Source organism: Cajanus cajan, chromosome 3, assembly GCF_000230855.2.
Source record: "Cajanus cajan strain Asha chromosome 3, NIPB_CcT2T_4, whole genome shotgun sequence".
Lineage (NCBI taxonomy): Eukaryota > Viridiplantae > Streptophyta > Magnoliopsida > Fabales > Fabaceae > Cajanus > Cajanus cajan.
In genome coordinates, this window is record NC_138519.1 from 77170730 (window position 1) to 77193019 (window position 22290).

Sequence of the window (22290 nt, forward strand, 5' to 3'; positions counted from 1 at the left end):
TTCCCGTACCAAACTGACCAGAAATGATAATAATATTTAAAACATTACACATACTTTCTTGCTAATGAATTACTTCTTGTGTTAAAGAGTAGATTATCCTTTATTCATGTCCCTCAAGTTAACCCACTTTAAATTCAGTCAAATAAAAGTTGATAGACCAACGAAGAAATCGCCAGAGTGACGCTGATATAATCCAATGCACTGGATACATGAAATCAACCAAGGATGTGGTTATTATATTGATAAAATCCTGTCCAAAACTTTTGAACCAAGTGTAACAACACTAATGTATTTTGAATGACACAGATCTCGTGGGGTATAATCAAGAATAATAGTGGTACATTAAAAATCAGAATGAAAGCTAATCTTCCAACGAATCACTTCTTGATTAATTTCAACACGTCACCAACAAGATGTAAAGAACCAGTTACAAGGACCTGATGCATCAACCAGACAAATTTTGCAATTAGATCCAAGACATGACACATAATAAACACACAACATGGGAGCGCGACTAATCTTTTAACCATCCATATAATAACATTGAATGGAGGTAATCTTCACTACCTGTGAATGATTAAATTATCATGATTTTCTTCTTTCACTTGATATGTCCCTCAACATATATAGTGACACACAGCAATCATCTTAACAAATGCTTCATGAAATTCAAGAGAAATTTATATGCAAATGTACAACAAGTGTAACAACTAGGTTCTTAAACCGAATCTTTCATAATATTTATACAAAGACATTACGATGTTTTATACTAAAATGGGTCCGTAGCGTGCTACTTTCATTGATTTTTGGCTGATAATATACCATAGTTGTTCAGGGCATGGTAGGGGCGAGGGCGACCATTACTACTAGCTTACTAGAGTTGCTTTACTTGCACAGACCTCAGAGTTCAAAAAAGAGTCATCGATGAGGGAGAGCAAAGAAAGAGAGGAAAACAAAAGGGCATCATAAAGATGACAATTTTGTGAGTCTGTTGATGACAAACCCAGTCATTTTTAAGAAAAGTTACAAACTAAGACTCAACTCAAGCAATCATTTCACTTTTAAGAAAGGAACCAATATCTAACATATCACCATGTCAAATATTCACAATTATCCTGTGTGTAACTATAAATTGATGTTACCTGAAAGCGAGTTGACTGGTTTTGTTGCACTGTGTCCCTAAGCCATTTGATAACCAGTGGCAATGACGAAAACACAGCACTGTATTCACAATTGCTGGTACTTATTTCCATGTTTAATTCTTCAGAAGCAGCATTATTACTCTTGCCTTCTAGCCAAGTGATCCCAAACAGACTAAAGTCAGAAAATTGTCCAGCACTCTAAATTAAAGAAATAATGAGAAGGAAAAAACAATGAACACAAAAACATGTTCACAATGTGATGAAGTAATTCTCAATGATCTCAGAAATTCTTAAGTAGGCACTGCTACTTATAAGTACTCTATGATCAATAACATGTATAAAGTAGGGTGAGTCATGTTACAAATGTATGCTTTTCTAAAGAATGCTTTTACAAATGAAAGCCGTTAATTATAGTGCATGTGGTAAGTAATGCCTACCTAAGAATTTCTCGTGAACTCATAAGTACAAAAGTTTAATTCAGTTTTAAGTAAATCATGGACAGTGAGCAAAATGTGACAAAAATCCAAAATTAATTTTAGATGATCTATCTTTATATTGTATGCTTATTGAATCAAATTTTGGGAACCAATTCCATGGCCAAAGTAGGGATTGATTATTGGAAAACTTGAAAACAAACAGATAATTTTTAAATGATCAAACAATACCTTGGTTCCCTTGCATAAGATTTTCCCACACTTTTTGTAGACTCAACTGCCACGAGAGGTCAACATTAGAAGCTGCCGGTGCTAAAGCATGAGATCCAACTTTGTGATAAACTGATAAGCCAGGTACAAAAAGTGCCTTCTTGAAGTAGACACCTACAGTTGTAATCTGCTTTTTATTTCTTGTTCAGAAAAAATTGCCAGTCGAAATAATATTTTGCATTCTTCTTCTGATAGACCTAAACTATCAAAGAATTTATGGAGGATAAGGTCATTTATTTGCTAAATATTTATTAATCTATGGATTTTTTTTAATCCTTGTTAGACTAAGCCATTACAGTGTAACCATATACTAGCAAAGTCCAGATATTACTCACCATTATCAGCACATGTTTTCATCAAGGGAGGAAGAAGCAACTGAGGATCTCGCTCAGACATACAATTGAAAAGCAAAATCTGCAAAAAAAAATTCAATCAATTCAGCTAAATAATTTTCATTAAAAATAATCAAGATTGTTAGATTGATAAAAAACATTAGCATTAGCATCATATCTCACCAGATTTTAATTATTTTAAAAATCATTCTGTACATGAGTAAGCAAATCACTTCCAAGAACTTGTATTTATGATTCCCGTTCAACAAAGCAATTTTCTGCTCTACTTACTACCTAAAAAATAGTAGTTACTCTTATTTTGTTTGATTCACAACTAGGGACATTTTTCTAATTTCTGTCCATGGAACATGCTCAGCAGAAATTTGATATTCAATAACAGCTTATTTTTCTACCTGTGCAGATTTCTTCTGTACAGTTTCATCATGGTGTATCTTCGCTACTTGGTTAGAGAAGTTAGAATTATCAGGTTTCTGATGAAACAAAATCTGGTCTTGATCTTTAATAGCAGGAGAAAACCACCTAGCACATGCTTCCATGCTTTCAGGACTGTGAGCCCCATCTAAAAAGAAGACAAGTTCATTTGATATTTCATTGTTGATGAACTGATCAGGAACAATCTGAGCCCTTCCTTGCAAACTTGCAGTTGTTAACCCTTGTATGAAATGCTCTGGCAAAGTATGTTGCTTCAAGCAGGCAGATGAGTCACTTCAGCAGGATGAAAAAAAAAAGACATAAACACAAAAGGAAAGATCATAAAAGAACCATTTTTCATACTTAGAACTTACTATCTGTTTTAAGTGCAAGTCTTCAGGATGCTCATTCATTTTCAGCCATGTAGAGCATAATGCAACAGCAAGACCAGCATTTATATATTGGTGTTCACCTTCAAGCCCTAGTCTTAAACCATTTAGTAATTTGGGGTCTAATGGAGTTACCACTTGAAGAGGCACCTACAGTCAGAAAAATCTCCTCAACTGATTGAATATGAAAACCAAGGACCTACTTTAACAAGTGAAGTGAAAGAAGGCTATCTACTTTTGAAGTTAAGAATCCCAAAACTTTCAAAAGATGATTGACCAATGCAACGTGCTGACTGCTGAGGGTATGAAGACAAAACTTGATAACATGTAGGATGAGTAAGGTCAATCATGCTAAATCTTATCAAAGGAATTATTTTCTTTTCAAGGCAATCCATAAACTACCATTGATTAAGTTCTCATGATATATCATCCTTTTGACAGCATAAATAGACATACTTATAGAATAATAGGACCGAACTTTGGGCAAAGCAACCAAGTAATGTATGTATAAGCAAATAGTTCAACATCCAAGTACAAAGAATAAAATATCAGTGAAATCTGTTGCTAAATTTCACATTGTTTGACTTGCATACAATGTAGCTAACCATGATATATTTAAAATTTTGTCGCAAGAAAAACAAGCACCAACTTGTACTTTCTTATTGGACTTTGACACAGCAATTTTATACTATTTTGCCAAGTTATGAGTCGTTCATGCAAATTCTGGAGGAAGTATGGACATAAACAAATGAACTTACATTTAATTGAGAAGCCTTCTCTCTGAGTACATTCATTGCTTCATCAGGTTGAGGCACTGTAAATGCTGGAATTTGATGCTACACCAAATCAAAATATAAAATAAATAAATAAATAAAAGGAAATATTTAGGAAGAAAGGGTAGAAAACAGTGTTGGGTGCTACATCTTGCAAGGGAACACGTGAAACTTTAAGAGAAAATATACATAAAATTGCAACTGTGTAACACATGAAAGTGCACATTGTTGATAGTGTTGATACAAACTTCAAAAGAAGTGTTTTCTTTTCTTTCAAAAAATAAAAAATAAAATGACACAGGAGTGTGACTCCAGTATCGGTCCGGTCATGGTTGTGAGACAGTTGTTCCATTTAAAGTTGAGGCTATCCCCTCTTCATAGTCTGGCTTTAAGTACCAGGCAGTTCTCTACACCAGAATAGAGAGGAAAAAGATATTTTACTCCAAAAATTACCTTGAAGATACCAGCCTTCTCACCAGCAATTTCTCCAAGAGTATTCCCTGTTAGTAGAATCCAGCAGACAGAGGTAAACCCAACTTGTTAAACAAATCAACAGCTGTGCAACAAGATGTTCAACTATTTAATTTTTTCCTTGCCTATGGACATATCATGACTTACATTAATTAAAACTACAGCACAAGTGTGCAACAATATTTAACATGGTTTGTACATATAATCAGATTCAGGCATGAAAGAAGCCCGATCATTCAACTGTCTAACTATTCAAGATTTATAGGTTACATATATTTTGAAAAATAAGATTGAAAGACTTGTTTTACTTTTCTTGTTGTATAGACAAGACAACACACATCATACAACACATAATTAAAATGTCTAATGTTATTTCATGATTTCATTAACAATAGACATGCTTTAAATTATTAGTTAGCCAGAACACAAAAAAAGAGCACCAACCAAGAATCTCCATGTGATCATACCCAAGTGAAGTTATACCACACACAATAGGTGTTGGGACCTGAAAAATATAAAAATAAAATAAAATAAAATGTACATGAGTATGTTCCTATATTAACTTTATTGAAAATATCAATATTCAAGCAGTTTTACAGCAGTAGTCTGCTAAAGATCAATACGTTTCTGCTGAAATGATAATTATGCATACCAAATTTGTTGCATCGTATTTGCCACCTAATCCAACCTCCATTATAGAAACATCCACCTGCATAAAAATTGAAATAAAGTGACTTTTATTCATTGGTAGTAAAATATACAAGAATTGGTATCAGAATGGAACAAGCCAGTGTAAGAATTTAAAGCACATGGGTCAAACCTGCTCCGCTGCAAATATCTTGAAGGCAAGTAAAGCAAGGAAGTGAAAAAAGGTAGGCATTGGAACATTGTCATCAGTTTTTTCCTGTGCACCACCAAAAATAAGAAACCATTTATGAGCAAGCATATCACACAACAAAAGCTTTTTAAATTTCTGTAAACATCAAATCGAAGAGGTTATTGTGATGATTAGTCATGCATGAATTTAATATGGTTTTACTGTTATGCGACACCAAAAGTATAATAATTAAGACAGAACATCTTGTCAGAGCACATAATAGAAGTTGATGTGCTAGAACCACCAGTGTCAATAAAAACATTGTTTTTTACTTTCTCTACACTGTTCTGTATGAACCTCAGATTGATAAAACATAAACACTAACTATTTTGAGTGATCTCAGTATTTGCTCCATCAATTGTCTCCTGAAAGCCATGCAACAACTCAAAAGCGATGAAAATTGAAATAGCATCAAAACATCAGCACAATTGGCATGAAATATCCATCTTGTCACTCTTAACTGTAACTGGAAAACTCGTTTATGGACTGATAAGAATCTCGGGATAAGAATCTCGGGAGGACACTACAGAAGCTAGCCATTGTAGTTAGAGAACTTGGCTTTAATAACCCAACACTAGAATCTCATATTTACAATGTGGCACTCAGGTTTCATACAATAGGATCTAACATATCACCATGCTTTGGAGCCCTAGCATACACAGAGGCAGGCTGTGCACTAGCCCTTGACTAGTCTTGAGTGAACACTGCAAAGCTGGTGAGACTACCTGTGTTGCTTGTTGGCAGTAGAGTCATTGCGAAAATATCCGGTACCAATTAATAAAAACCATAAGAGAGTCACAGAGTCACACCACGAAAGCTAGCCATTGTAGCAGGAGAGTCCAAGGCATTGTGAACTGTACATCAGAATCCCACACTCTAACATGGGACTCAAGTCTCATACTTAGTAATTGGATACTAACATGGACCAGTATAACTAAGTTGAAGAAAGTTTCCAGCAGCCCAGAAATATTAGGAATGTGATTAGGTTCAGGTTCAAATTAAAAATAGGGAAAAATGATAGCATGGTTTTATAAGTTCTGCCCATAAAATTTATAATGAAGCTCTTATTCACAGAAATATACCTTTAGTCTAAGATAACACCACCAGAAATATGCTAAAAATTTCTCTTCACAGATTTCCACACTGCAGAAGCAACACAAATAATGCTAATAAATCAGAGCACACTAGCTAAGTAACTATGCTGCAAAGATGAATTAAAAGACAGCATATATTGTATTTTAGTACATCCATGGAATAAAACATAAAAGAAGGAGAATGATGATATTACAGTAGCTACCAACATAAAGGATTAATTTGTTACCAAAACACTCCAGTATGAACAATATAATTCATGTTTGACTAATATGCAACCTTAACAAAGTAAAGGACAAACACAATGGAGACTAAAAAGAAAGCAATGGCCAATTCAAAAAAGAGAATGAACTCAATATGCAAAATAACACAAGTTGACAAGTATAGTAAATAGAAATAAAATCAATCTATGCGTCTGAAATACTCACCCATCCAAACGAAACCTTTCCTTTATATCAATTAGGTGAGGAGAAGTGAAAAGTCCAGTGCGAAAACCCCAGTTGCGTAATATAGATTCTGTGAAAGTGCATGTAGATCCCTGAGGAAACAAAGTGCAGAGGAAAACATTGTATAATTACAAATGCATGAGTGAAAATAAAGATGTCAACTTTATATCTATCTCTTTATTTTATATATATGGGATTTACATTTACTAACATAGTAACATGACACCTAATTGTTATCTAGAAGGAGTATTTTAGTAAGTTATAACTTTGCTTTTCTTAAAATACTCCCTCTACAAAACAATTGGGCTTATATATATAATATATATAATTAGCTACTCCTCCATCTAAAGAGACCACAAACCATCAATCACATCAATCATTGTAGAAATCTGAATCTCTAATTTAACAGTAAAATAGAACATAAACTCAGAAATGACATGAAGTTAAATTTTCTAAGCAGTAAAGAACTCCGTGAAGTCTCCTAGTTTAAAGCCTTAGGCTTAGCAAATTTAATTAATACAATAAAGAACTCCAAGTGAACAGGAATCCAAAGATCCCGGATCTTTCAACATGGCATCATTTCCAAGCAACCACCGAAGGTGAATGAAAGTACCTTCCCTTTGGTGCCAGCAACATGGATAATCTTCATATTTGAAATCGCCTCCTCCAAATCAAGCATCTATGGAATCAACAGCACGCCATAGTAAACATTAACATCACCAAAGAACTAATCTTTATCAATACTAATACTAATACTATTGTTCCAACAGGGGAGCAAGTAAGTACATTAAACCGAATTCACAAAGATTGTACCTTTAGGTACTTATACAGCACGTTGAATCGTTCCTCCATATTGACATCACCGACACGAGTGCGTCTAGTGATCAAAGATGACAAGGCGTCCAATGCTTCTTCATAGGGAGTCACTGAGGAAGGTTCTGGTGACCCATTGTGTCCTTCTGAAAAATGGAGAGAAAAAGAAGGTGAAAATTAGAAGCTGAGCTGAAGCAGAAGGCGTTGATAGAAACTGTTGGATTGAAAAGAAAGGAGAAACCTTGAGCCATGGGTGGTTGTGAAAATGGAAAGATAGAGAGAGGAGAGTAGCGTTTGGAGTTAGAATGTGAAATGAATGATATTCTCTGCAGTGCTGAATGCTGAATGCTGAATGCTGACCAAGGTTTGATCTTGAATCTTGTTGGTATTGCCACGTCATATAGAATCTTTCTTGGTTGGTAAGAACAGAGAGCAGCCAAAGTCTTTTTAATTCTGAGCGTGCTCGATATCTATGGCCCTCATCACTCATCACACAAGGGATTGCAAAATGGGCCGTCTCATCCGTTTCGGCCCGTTACGTTATTATTGAAAAAATATATTTAATGACCACTTTCGCAAGCAAAATCAGCACCGTTGATGTGAATATGCAATTTTTTTATGCAAGAGTTTGCGAAATAAATATTACTTATTCAATTTTATTAAAATTAGTAAAGATTTTTTTAATAAAAAAATATAGAATAGGATAAGACACAACTCATGTAAGAACACTCTCTTTAAGAATTTTAAATGGAATTACATATTATCAATACAAATTTACATTAAAAGATATAAAATACAAAAAAAAAAATTTGGATTTGATCTAGGGTCTTAACTAGTAAATATAGAAGTGAAGAGATTTAATCAATTATGTCACCTTACAGAACATATTAATAAAGACAGAAACACACTTTTAATGTATATAAAAAAATCTCTTCATATTTTTAAATCCTAAATCCTAAATCTTGATCATTTATATATGATTGTATGATTTAGATTGATTTCTTTTATTAGATATGTTTCTTATATATATGTCAAAAAAAATTACATATATTATCATATATTCCTCTTTAGAGTTAAGTTTATGTATAGACAATATAAAACTCGCTGTTGATATATATTTTAGTTATTTATTATAAAAATTAACATATTTATCATATATAGTAGTTGAGTAAATGTGTAAAACTATTTATATTATCAGTAGATAACCTCCTTTTTCATAGTTATACTAAATTAATAAAGTTATCTAATAATTTTAAAGAGATTTTATAAAAAAAATAAAGACTAAATGCCTATTTTGGTCCCTTATAATCTTTTTTTGTTTCAATGAAGTCCCTCATTAATTTTTGGTCTCAATCTGGTCCCAAACTAGTTAATTGGTTTCAATTTAGTCCTTAATAAATTAATTGGTTTCAACGTGGGACTTCCGTCCAAATTTCTTTAACGGTGTTAACTGTTGTCCACGTGGATGCCACATAGATGTATAGGTGGATGCCACGTGGATGACAAATTTTTTTGAAAACACCTGGACCCAGAATGGCCCGTTCTGAAACCAGAACGGGTCGTTCTGGTTGCACTCTTGGTGTGTTAATTTTGCAACTGAAACGGGCAATTCCAATGTGAAAATTAACACACCACCAGTGCAGCAGAACAGGTCGTTCTGAAAATAGAACGGGCCGTTCTGGTTTCAGAACGGGCCGTTCTGGTTTCAGAACGGGCCGTTCTGGATTCAGAACAGCCCGTTCCAAAACTGAGAATAGAATATTCTTGGTTTAAGTGTGTTTTTGATCGCTCAAGTATTATAATTATGCAATTTTAATCCCTAAGATTTTAATTGAGTAATTTCAGTCCTTAAAAGATTTTAGATGTGTAATTTTAGTCTCACAATTTTTAATTGAACAATTTTAATCTCTCAAATATCATAATTGTGCAATTTTAGTATTTCTCATTAAAAATTTAATAATTTTAAAATTTTAATATATATATAATGTTTTAAAACTATATAATTGTTTGCTTATTTAAATTAACGTATATTATAATTTTTTTTATGTATCAAATGATATATATTTATTATTAATTTTTAATGGGAGAAACTAAAATCGTACTATTATGATATTCGAGGGACTAAAATTGTTTAATTAAAAATTTAAGTATCACTTTATAATTTTTTGCAACTTATTTAAAATTAGAGGAATAAAATATAAAAATTAATAAGATAAACATAATAAAATATAATTAATAATATATATTTTATAAAATTATTAATATTTTATATGTAAAAAAAATGAACCTGGAACGGCTTGTTCTGAAACCGGAACGGGCCGTTCTGGTTGCACTTTTGGTGTGTTAATTTTGCACCTGGAACGGACCGTTTGATAAGTGTCTAATTAGTTTGATGAAATTTAAATTTGGGACACTTATCTAGCACACTTTTTGTATATATATTGATATAATTTTGGCAAATACATTAAGAATCAAAGAGGGGCTCTTAATTTACATTATTACATGGAGTGATGAGTTTTTGATCAGATTTTCCTCTTATTTTGTAGTTTTTGAATCTGGAGGCAAACGGCTGAGCGCCTTGAAACGGCTGAGCGCTTTCAAGCCAGAGAGCTCAACTTTTTGAATCTGGAGGCAAACGGCTGAGCACCTTGAAACGGCTGAGCGCTTTCAAGCCAGAGAGTTTAACAAATGTAGCAAAGGAGAGGCGCTCAGCCACTCTAAGGCGCTGAGCAGATTTGGCCCTGGAAGAAGGAGTGCTCTCTGCCTCCTAGGCGCTCAGCGGATATGAAGCGCCCAGCCCCTTGTCCTTGCTTAACAGTGAAGAATCTCCAAGGCGCTCAGCGGATTTGAACGGCTCAGCCCTTCAGATTACTTCATGGTGAAGAATTCTTCAAACCGCTCAGCCGTTTCAAGGCGCTGAGCGGATTCTTCTCTTTCCTGCCTACTCTATTTTAATTCTAGCACTTATAAAAGGGATGAGGAGAGAGAAAAAGGGCTATCATCTTGAGCTGTACGAGGAGAAAACAGAGGAGGGAAGAAACAGAACACTTTTGGAGCTCGTGGGGACGCGATTCTTCGAAGGATTTCTTTCTTCTTCCACCTTTCATCTTGTTATTGGGTGATTTCTTGTATTATGGAGAGCTAAGCTCTAGGGTTGGGATTGATGTAATCGTCAAACTCCTTTGTATTCCTCTTTGATTCATATATATATATCATCTATTACTCTATGTCAGTGATTTGTTTCTGTTCTTAATGTTTTGATAAACTGATCACTTATCTCTGATTTTGAGTTTAGAATTTGGTTGGGAAACGTTTTCTAACTCTAGACTTGGAACGAATCACCTATTAGTTTTGAGAGCCAGGGATGGTCTTGAAATTAATAGTTGCAACAAGTTCTGATTCTTAATGCGGGATATTGAACTGAATAAAGTGAGGAATCATTCATTGAGTTAAATATCTCAGAATTTCTTATGCCAAGGGATTGTGTTTGAATGAAAATAGAGAACTCAATGGCAATGAGTAATGGAATCTTTAGAAAGAATCAATAGGAATGCATAGGAGGGAGATTGATGAAGTCAAATCCCAATTGTTTCTCATATCTGTTTTTCCACAAATTAAATTATCTTTTGGTTACTTAAGTTGATCAATCATCCATATCAAAATTGAATATGTGTAATTATCCAAATTTTACATTCATAAGCATCAATTAGTATAATAGAAATCATAGCCTATTACACAAGTCCCTGAGGTTCGACAACCTTTAAATTATACTACAGAGACTTGGGTGCGCTTGCCTATAAAAAAAATCCAACACCGTTCTGGATGCAAAATTAACACATCAAAAGTGCAACTAGAACGACCCGTTCTGGTTTCAGAACGAGCCGTTCTAGTTCCAGGTGTTTTCAAAAAATTGGGATCCACGTGGCATCCACCTATGCAACAGTTAACTTCGTTAAAGAAATTTAGACGGAAGTCCGACATTGAAATCAATTAATTTATTAGGGACTAAATTGAAACCAATTAATTAGTTTGGAACCAAATTAAGACAAAAAATTAATGAGGGACTACATTGAAACAAAAAAAGATTATAAGAAACTAAAATAGGTATTTAGCCAAAAATAAAATTATAAATGAGCAAAATAAGTCATCCTTAAATTTTATTTATTTTTTAACAATTTAAACTCAAATTTTCAGATAAGTTCATTTAAATAAATGAATATATTGCATAATTCATATTTTTTCCTTAAAGATCAAGCTTAAACTCGTCTTGTTATAATATTTTGATCTAAAATGTCAGACAGGGTTGTGACACGATAATAAAAATATAAGAAATATTTATTTTTATTAAAATTGTTTTGTCATTTTCATTTATTTTGTTGATTAAATTTATGTTATTTTAACTTTTATTTTTCAATAATATAATTGATAAAATATTAATTAATATTGTGTTGAACTTAAAAAAAATTAAAGGAAAATTTATTCTTCTATACAAAAGTAACAGTTAGCCTTGTTTGTTATGGTGAAAATGGAGTAGAAAATAATAAGATAAATAAAATAAAAATATTAAATTTTTACTATTCGGTTTGAAAGGAAAAATAGGAAACGAAGAAGTTATTTTCGTGGGAGTGGTCGAAAAATATATTTCTACCAAATTAACGAATTTTTCCTTCATTTTTAGATTTCTTTTAATATATTGTATATTTTAAATAATACTTAATTTTGTTACGCAAAAATATTAGATTAAAAAATTATATTTTTAAATAATTTATTTTTCAATAAATAGGTAAATTGCTTGGATATACATTGCGATACTCCGAAAGTTCGATTGAAATCCTTTAATAAGTACGTGGTTTACTGGTTTATAAAGAATAATTATTTTAAGTTATCTCCTCTAAGTTTTATGTAGTATCCGTATGTAGATAAAGTTGATGTATACATGTATAAAACAACCAACCAAGTAAAATATAAAATCAAGGACTTAGTCCTTAATTGAGTATTAGAAATGCATAGTATTTAGAGGATAGTCAGTGAACTAATTTTATAGGTGGTTTCGTGTTGCAAGTTAATATCGTGGAAGGTTCATACCCAAACTATTCTACTTTGACAATAGTATTAAACTTCCGAATTTAAGTGACAAAACATGATAAATCAATTTAGCTTATGCTAGTCGTTGTTTCTAATTTTATACTAGTTATTGTTTCTGGTTTTATACCAGTTGTTGTGAATCGATATTATCAAACCACTTAAATCGCTCACAACTATTGTAAGAGATCTTTATAGTTGACATATGTGATGACACATTAATTGTATATTATTGTGTTATGACATGTTAAGTTGAAGTTGATGAGTTGTTTTACTTTGTAAGCCGGATGAGTAGTATTGGTGATATGTTGAAATTGTATGATGCAATTAATGTTGTTATTATGTTGTTCATGTTGATATGGATGTTGTGTTTGTATGATGCTTTCATTCACAAGTTTACCCTTTGTTTTCTTTGTGGTGGGAATTATTATGATCATACATTAGTATAAAAGCATATCAAGATTAACAAGATTTACTAGATGCTTTGGTGGTGAGTCATACTAGTGGTGACTCATTTTGTTGAGGTTATTTAATAGTAGCCAGACCTTGTATAGTTGTCCAGTCTTGTATAATCACTTAACTAAAAAGTATGATTTATTTTGCGTACAATTATGTAGCAATGTATATAGTATTTGTGTAAAGGGCATATATAATCGTAAAAGGGGTTTTTATTTTCAGCAATTTATTTTCTACCTATACATATATAATTTATATGATTTTCTATGTAGTTGTTGCATGATAACCCTAATCAAGTTGTTGTCTATTCCGTTATGTAGTGATTGAACTATAGTAAATATAGTAACTTGTCGAGTCGTTACATTTCATGTATTAATCTAAGCTTTACAAGAAAAATCCATGTATTATATTTTCTCTTAAGTAGTCTTTTAAAGTAATGAAACTATATAAACTAGAGAAAAAAGAAGTACTTCACAACTCTTAATATTCTTTTTTAAAAAATATAATAAAAATGATAGAGTAAATAGTTATTAAAAAAGATTTATGTATAAATAAAAAATAATTAAAATAATTAAAAAATTATGACACTAAAATATTTTTTTCATCAAAAGATTAAAAATTAAAACATAAAAAATGAATTAATTTAAATAATAAGTTGTCATTTTGAAGTATAAGAAATTAAAATATGAATTAGGAAAAAACTTTTAATTTAAAAATACTTATGAAATTATAAAAAGACAATATTATTTTGCATTTTAACTATAAAAGCTAAAAATAAATATATAAAAGTATATTTAGAAGTTATACATAATTATATATAACTATATATATAACTATATATATATATATATATATATATATATATATATATATATATATATATATATATATATATATATATATATATATACACAATGGTTGACGTTAGAAAATTCATTGTGCTTGATCATTTAATAAAAAGTACACTTAAGTCTATCAATAAATATATAAAAAAATTATCATCATACTTTATAATACACTTAAATGGAATAATTTAATATATATTATATAATTAATAAAAGGGGAAATATATATATATATATATATATATATATATATATATAATTAATTATAAAGTGTATTATATATATTATGTAATACACTTTATAATTAATACTTGTATATTAGAAAAAAAAGGTAAAAATAATATATATTATATAATTAATAAATCTGAAATAATTTAATTATTTTTTATTTAAAAATTTGTAAAAATAAAAAATTAGGATTTTGTGACGGATTTTGAATCCCTTACAATTTGTGACGGATTCTGTGACGAAAATTTTTTAAAAATTGTATTTCGTCACAAATTCCGTCACAATTTGTGAGGGATTACGTATCCCTCTCAAAATAGAAAATTTTATTGCACAATTATTATATTTAATAATTATGTATAAATAAAAAATATTTTGCTAAAAAAATAATTAAAAAATTATGAAACTAAAATATTTTTTTTCATCAAAAGATTAAAAATTAAAACATAAGAAATGAATTAATTTAAATAATAAGTTGTCATTTTGAAGTATAAGAAATTAAAATATGAATTAGGAAAAAATTTTAATTTAAAAATACTTATGAAATTATAAAAAGACAATATTAATTTTCATTTTGACTAAAAAGCTAAAAATAAATATATAAAAGTATATTTATAAATTATATATAATTATATATAACTATATATATATATATATATATATATATATATAATGGTTGATGCTAGAAAATTCATTGTACTTGATCATTTAATAAAAAGTACAATTAAGTCTATCAATAAATATATAAAAATATTATCATCATACTTTATAATACACTTAAATGGAATAATTTAATATATATTATATAATTAATAAAAGGTATATATATATATATATATAAAATTAATTATAAAGTGTATTGTATATATTATATAATACACTTTATAATTTTCACTTGTATATTAGAAAAAAAGGTGAAAATAATATATATTATATAATTAATAAATCTGGAATAATTTAATTATTTTTTATTTAAAAATTCATAAAAATAAAAAATTAGGATTTTGTGATGGATTTTGAATCCCTCACAATTTGTGACGGATTTTGAATCCCTCACAATTTGTGACGGATTCTGTGACGGAATACTTTTAAAAATTGTATTCCGTCACAAATTCCGTCACAATCTGTGAGGGATTACGTATCAAAATAGAAAATTTTACTGCACAATTATTATATTTAAGAATTATGTATAAATAAATCATATTTAACTAAAAATATAATTAAAAAATTATGAAACTAAAATATTTTTTTCATCAAAAGATTAAAAATTAATACATAAGAAATGAATTATTTTAAATAATAAGTTGTCATTTTGAAGTATAAAAAATTAAAATATGAATTAGGAAAAAACTTTTAATTTAAAAGTACTTATGAAATTATAAAAATACAATATTAATTTCCATTTTAACAAAAAAACTAAAAATAAATATATAAAAGTATATTTATAAATGATATATAATTATATATATCTATATATATATATATAATGGTTGACGCTAGAAAATTCATTATGCTTGATCATTTAATAAAAAATACAATTAAGTCTATCAATAAATATATAAAAATATTATCATCATACTTTATAATACACTTAAATGGAATAATTTAATATATATTATATAATTAATAAAAGGTAAAAATATATATATATTAGAAAATATATATATATATAATTAATTATAAAATGTATTATATATATTATATATAATGCACTTTATAATTAATACTTGTATATTAGAAAGAAAAAAAAGGTGAAAATAATATATATTTTATAATTATAAATTTGGAATAATTTAATTATTTTTTATTTAAAAATTCGTAAAAAATAAAAAATTAAAATTTTGTCATTTGCATTTATTTAAACTTCTTTTAATTTTTATAATTAGTTTAAAAAATATTTATGATAATTTATAATATATAATTTATAAAATAATATATGAAAGTAAAAACACTCGTTAATAAATTAATAAAGATGTGACTCTAATATAGCAGATCAATATCTGTGAATGAAAGTAATGTAAAAATAATATATATATATATATATATATATATATATATATATATATGGTTGATACTGGAGAATTTATGGCACTTGATTATTATTTTGGATTTAAGTGTTACATGTATAATTTTAATAAATATTATAAAAAAATCATTATTTATAATATTTTTTATTAATTAAAAAATTAGTTAAAGGATTATAAGTATTAGAATTAAAGTTAAATTTATAAAATCATCTAGTAATCGAATATAAGGTTTTAGTAATTGATTACAAGTTTCACAATCTAAACAACTATTTATTCTTTTCGTTTTTCCTCGTGTAACCGTTTTGAATAAATTGTTTTAATTTTCAAATTATATTTATGCATTACAGTTTTGGAGTCTATTGTCCTTTTCTTTTTGGTAGAGTATATCACACTGAACTCGACCCGTACGTATTCGGTAGTTTGGTCCAATTAACATTATTTTTTTGTCTTAATTTTTGGATGATTTAATTATCAAAAGGTTTGATCTTTTTTTATTTATTTATTTTTTTTGGAAAAATAACGCAAACAAATATAAGTTTAGTTTTTTTGAAAATTTTTACTTAAGTAGTGTTATGAGAGAAATAAATTTTAAAATATATTTTTCATTTAATTATTTATAAAAATACTTTTATATTCAAATATTTACTAAAAATATACTTTCAATTAAAATATATTTTAAAAATTTTGTTAATTCATTATCATTCATTCACTTGATTAAAAAATGATAAAATATAATTAATTTTCAATTAATTTAATAAAATAAAAATTCTAAAATAAATTATATTATGATTTTAATTATGAATCTATTTTAAATTTATTAGTTTGATGTTTAATGATGTTTGATATTATTGTGATAAAAATTGATATTCTTTCATATTTATATATATATTGTTAAATAAGTACTGAACTGATAAGGTAGCTCAGATGGCTGGAGAATGAGTGTTATGGTTAGAATGAGTAGAAGGTAAGGGGTTCGAATCTTACCACTGCCAATTATCTGAAAATTAATAATTAATACTTGTAGATTAAAAAAAAAAGTGAAAATAATATATATTATATAATTAATAAATCTGGAATAATTTAATTATTTTTTATTTAAAATTTCGTAAAAATAAAAAATTAGGATTTTGTGACGGATTTTGAATCCCTCACAATTTGTGACGGATTTTGAACCCAGTTTGTGACGAATGCATTCCCTCACAAATTGCGACGGAAAATTTATTAGTTAGTGACGACATATTTCCGGACTGAATTTTCCGTCACTAAATATTTTGTGACGCCATTTTTTGTGACGACCCAAAATCCGTCACAAATTCCGTCACTAATAATTTTGTGACGGATTTTCATTAATTTTGTGACGGATTTTTTCCGTCTCTAATTTCCATTTTTCTAGTAGTGGAATAATAGTTACCAAAAAAATTATTGGTTTTTAGTTTATTTTTTAATAACAAAATGATATAATAGTCTATCAAATATGCAGACCAAAAGTGGTTATCAAAAGAGGTGTCCCTTTATATGTTAGTATGGCTTAAGGGGATGTTTATACACACAATAATTTTAGTTTCATGTTTGGTAGTCATTTAAAAAAAAAAAAGGATTCCTAGGAAATATAGTTTTTTAGGAAACATTTTTATCTTATTTTCTCACAAAGACATTCTCATAAAAGGGTTGAGAATTCAAATTTCTCGAGTTAAGGAGAAAGTTTGATGCATATAAAAAAATCATAATATCCTTTTTAAATCAAAAAACATATAATTGGGATTCATTTTTTTTATTCAAAACATTCACTTTCTCACACACTCCATTGTTTATTTTTCAAATACTAGAAAGAGATAATAACATTGTGTACTTTTTCACAAACTTGAGTGCTCCCTCCCTCTTTCTTTCTCTCCCACTCCTATGCCTACGTGTCATGTGAATATTTGCTTGTTAACTTAATAACAAGGATCAAATATTTATATAATTTTCATAAAATATATTATTTTTAAAATTATTTAAAATTTACAAATTATAAATTTTATTACTAATTTCTTATTATGATTTTTAACTTTTAAATTTAACAAATTATTTAAGCAAAATAATGTTATATATATTCTTTATTATTTTCTAATTACTGATATTTTAATTTTAATTGTTACTTTGATTGTTAATTTAACTTTTTTTCTTACTTTGATAAATCATTAAATTTATATTTTACACTTTGATTTACTATGTATTTTACGTAGTAAATTTTTGAATTTTGTTATTTTAAGTTATATAATATATATATTTTTATATTAAATTATGATATGATTACAACTTATAAGAAAGAAAAAGCTCGATTTTTGTAAAAAATATTTATATATTTTAAAAAATAATATTGTAGCCAAATATGATAATCTTTATTTCTTAAAAAATTTATAGAAATATTTTTAAGAATATTTATAAATAACCAAACAGATTTTAATCAGATTTAGGATTTAATTTTGATTTTATAAAATTATAAGTTTCAGACTAAAATTTTATATTTAAAAATGGAAACTGAAAATAAATGTTATAAAGAATGAAAAATGCAATTCACCATTTTATAAAATATTAATTTTGGTTGTATGCACGTGATAGTTTTCCCCGTCTTGCCTTCATCGTCAGTACTCTTAACCACACGGCAAGCATATTAGCAAATAGAAAATTTGTTTGCCGTAATGTTTGCTACTTCGATTTCTGCCATAGAATATATTTTTTCATGATGATGTAGTTAAGAATTCGAAGTATTACCGGAAAATTAATTTTAAATTATTCAAAATTGCAAAAGGACTTTTAATTTGTCAGAGGAAGCCACAGGTTTTTGCATGAGCTGGTTTGCTAGTTCCTACCGACTATAAAAAAGTGAAAACTTGGAAACATAATTACATTAATTAAAATGATCTTACTTTAGACAAGAGGAAAAAAAATAATGGAGCTACGATCAAAGGAACTATATCTACTTATTATTGCGACTTTTTTTTTTTTTTTTAACTGAAATAATGCTTTTAATTTTTTTTTTACTTAAATAGCAACTGTATAAATTTATTTACACCACTAGTACTATTTATTGTTTACGTTCAGAACGGGCCGTTTCAGATGTAAAAATAATACATAACGAATGGATCAAAACGGGCCGTTCTGATATTAGAATGAGCCGTTCCATTTTCAAAATTAACACATGACCAGTGGAACCAGAACAGACCGTTCTGAATCCAGAATGGGCCGTTCTGGCTACTTTTAATGGGCCGACATATGGAACAATAGACGTGAGCACACATTGATGGGTCATCTAATGCAAGACTCATTAGTTCAAACACGAGAATACATGGAATGGTACATAACCAATTCTATCTATTTCCTCTGTACCATGACTACTACAAGATCCAAGGACCTATCAACAACGAAGAACTTTCACAACATTTGAAACTAGTGCAACTTCCATGCGATCGTATGAAGAGACTCATCAACATGTATTAAATCCTCCACACAACATCACCTCACAGGCCAAAAGAAAACATAATTGACAGAAGACATTTATTTGCAATAACTTTAGAGGATTTTTTTTACAAATTTATTTGGAGGAGAGAAAACAGATAAAAGTATTTTTCTATATTGATACTCAATAGAACGTATTACAGAAGATGAATAAAGTGTCTTATATAGACACCATTACAACTGTTAAAAATAAGGAAAACTAATAACTAATACAGCTGTACAGATTTTATGACTTTTTATTATTTCCCTTTACAATGCAATCTCTTTACCAATCGGAATTCGCTAATGAACCTGGTAGTTCTTCAACAACATTTCAACAACCAGCGCTTGATGATGAACCAAATCCTTTTGAGCAACAACCTCCACCGCGTAATCCAGACCGTAACAGACGTCTCCCTCATTGTGGAACTGGATACCATTACGGAGATTAAAAAACTTATATAATTCACTCTATCTTAATATTATCGTTTTTTTTTTTACTTTTAATGCACTATATATGTCTCTTTATCAATGTAATATGAATTTTAATGTTATGCATTTTTACTTTTAATGCACTATGTCGCTTATAAACTATTATAATTATACATTATTTGGACATGTCTTCCTAGTGTGATGTGCAGGTTATCTAGGCTTGTCATTATTAGCCAATAATCTTCATGTCGAAACTTGCATTGTGTAGTCATGGCACAGACAAAAAATAGATGAAATTGGCCATGTACGGCCAATTCCATGTATTCTCGTGTGTGAAACAATGGATCTTACATTGGATGTCCAATCAATGTGTGCTCACGTCTATTTTTCCATATGTCGGTCTATCAGAAGTGGCCATAATGACCCGTTCTGGTCCCACTGTTCATGTGTTAATTTTGAAAATGGAACGGCCCATTTTGATCCATTCGACGTTTTATTTTTATATCCAGAACAGCTTGTTCTATTATCGGAACAACCCGTTCTAAACGTGAACAGTAAACAATGCTAGTGATATAAATAAATTTGCACAGATGCTATTTGGGTAAATTTTTTTTAAAAAATATTATTTCAGTAAAAAAGTCTATTATTGCTACTGCAAATTTGTAATTACTCAATAATTGTTGCTTAGATACAAATCCCGCATATGCAGCACCACTACCACAATTTCTTGATTTCATGAATCATGACCAACAACTAGAAATTACCAACATGGCTATGTAAATTACTTGAAATTGCATGTAGGAAAAAAAGCATCTAGAAGGTGTTCTTTAACATGTTGTCTGAGTCAGAAATTATGGCCTTTTTCCTAAAAAATTTAAAGACAAGAGATTTTGAGGATAATGACTTTAATTTCTTCTTCCCTTGTTTTCATTATAATATGCGTATATATCTTCTATGGATAACTGGATAAAGCTGAAGGCTGCCAAAGTTGATGTCTCTGCCCTTATGCTTCAAAACTATGTAACATATCAATCAAATTTAGAGATTGAAGACAGAAATTCACTTTATCCACTAGATGAAGCATGTGCTTCATCTTAATTGCAAAAGCAGAACATGAGTTTTTTCTTATATGATTGGTTGTTATGTGTATGCTGCAGGCCGAATTAGGAAAGCATGAGGCACTTTGGAAAAGACCTACTCCAAGAATCATGTGAAATTAAGAAAGAGATGTAGCTAGGTTAACTGGTGCCATGGACCTTCCATTAATTAATCATTTTGCAGCAAAGTAATTTCATGATTTGTATAAATTAGTCTCAACTTTATGGCTGTAATATATATGTTACCGAGACTAAAGGTTACCACTGCCTAATTGTTTGGTAAACGGATCCAGATATGCATTTGATGTAAAGGAAGATGGCATGGCTGTAAGATGCTTTTCTTTGCTATTTAGTATTTTTGAAACCCCTTGTTTTCAGTGCCCCTTCTATAAACTTACAATGATCATCATCTTTCTAATGGGTGAAAAGGCTTTTTCAGTTTTCTTTATTTTTTCTTTCTTGCTTTTTTCTTTTTCATTATCTCATACAAATAAATACTGACATATGAAGCTAGTAAAATGGTTTGCTTTTCAATAAAATGTTGGTATATATTATATACTAGCATACAGAGATTCTTTTCCTAAAAACTGGAAAATATTATAAAGCTACACGTGAGCATTAAGAATCGTTTTCTTTTTTGTTTCCATCATTTCCTTGGAAGCAATGTATATGAAAGTCGAAACGTTGCAACTTGCAAATGCATTCGGCATTCACATACATTGTCATGTTCTTAGCCATTCGTCCAATATAAAATTTAGGTTTAATGTTCATGCATGATGAATCAATATAAATTTATTGTTAATATAATTTTTATAATAATTATTATAAAAGTTAATAAATTATTATGATTAAATTATAATGTAAAAATTACATAACTTATTTTCCTTAAATGATAGTGTAAAGTGTATAACTTATTTTTTTTTATATAACTAGTATTTTAGTCTGTATAATGCACATGTTAAATATTTTCCTTAAATATTTATTATATGTAATAAATTATATATACAAATAAATATTATGTTTGAATATATAAATTATATTTAAAATTTAAAAATAAATATTTTTAATCATATAATTTTAAATTTATAATAAATAATTTAAATTGTAACACAAATTATTATTATTTATTGATAATTTATTTTAAATTATAAAAATTTAATTTATAAATAATTATAATA

The 22290-nt window shown here is 28.7% G+C and overlaps 1 protein-coding gene across 3 annotated transcripts; it reads right to left on the reverse strand.

Moving 5' to 3' along the window:
• Positions 1–210: 210 nt before the first annotated feature.
• On the reverse strand, positions 211–7904 carry LOC109798981 (folylpolyglutamate synthase). Of its 3 annotated transcripts, none has more exons than XM_020359452.3 (16): positions 7713–7900; positions 7472–7617; positions 7272–7337; positions 6641–6750; positions 6203–6263; positions 5064–5147; positions 4896–4952; positions 4688–4748; positions 4226–4272; positions 3758–3835; positions 2985–3149; positions 2592–2882; positions 2182–2260; positions 1808–1960; positions 1143–1288; positions 211–437 (listed from the first exon to the last, which is right to left on the reverse strand). In XM_020359452.3, exons 1-16 carry the CDS (start codon positions 7720–7722, stop codon positions 378–380), a joined length of 1614 nt encoding a protein of 537 aa, XP_020215041.1. In that variant the 5' UTR covers positions 7723–7900; the 3' UTR covers positions 211–377. The 3 variants fall into 3 exon arrangements, with proteins under 3 accessions (XP_020215041.1, XP_020215034.1, XP_020215049.1); XM_020359445.3 differs by having other exon boundaries at positions 1143–1291; positions 7713–7896; XM_020359460.3 differs by lacking the exons at positions 211–437; positions 1143–1288 and having other exon boundaries at positions 1911–2043; positions 7713–7904.
• Positions 7905–22290: the final 14386 nt, after the last annotated feature.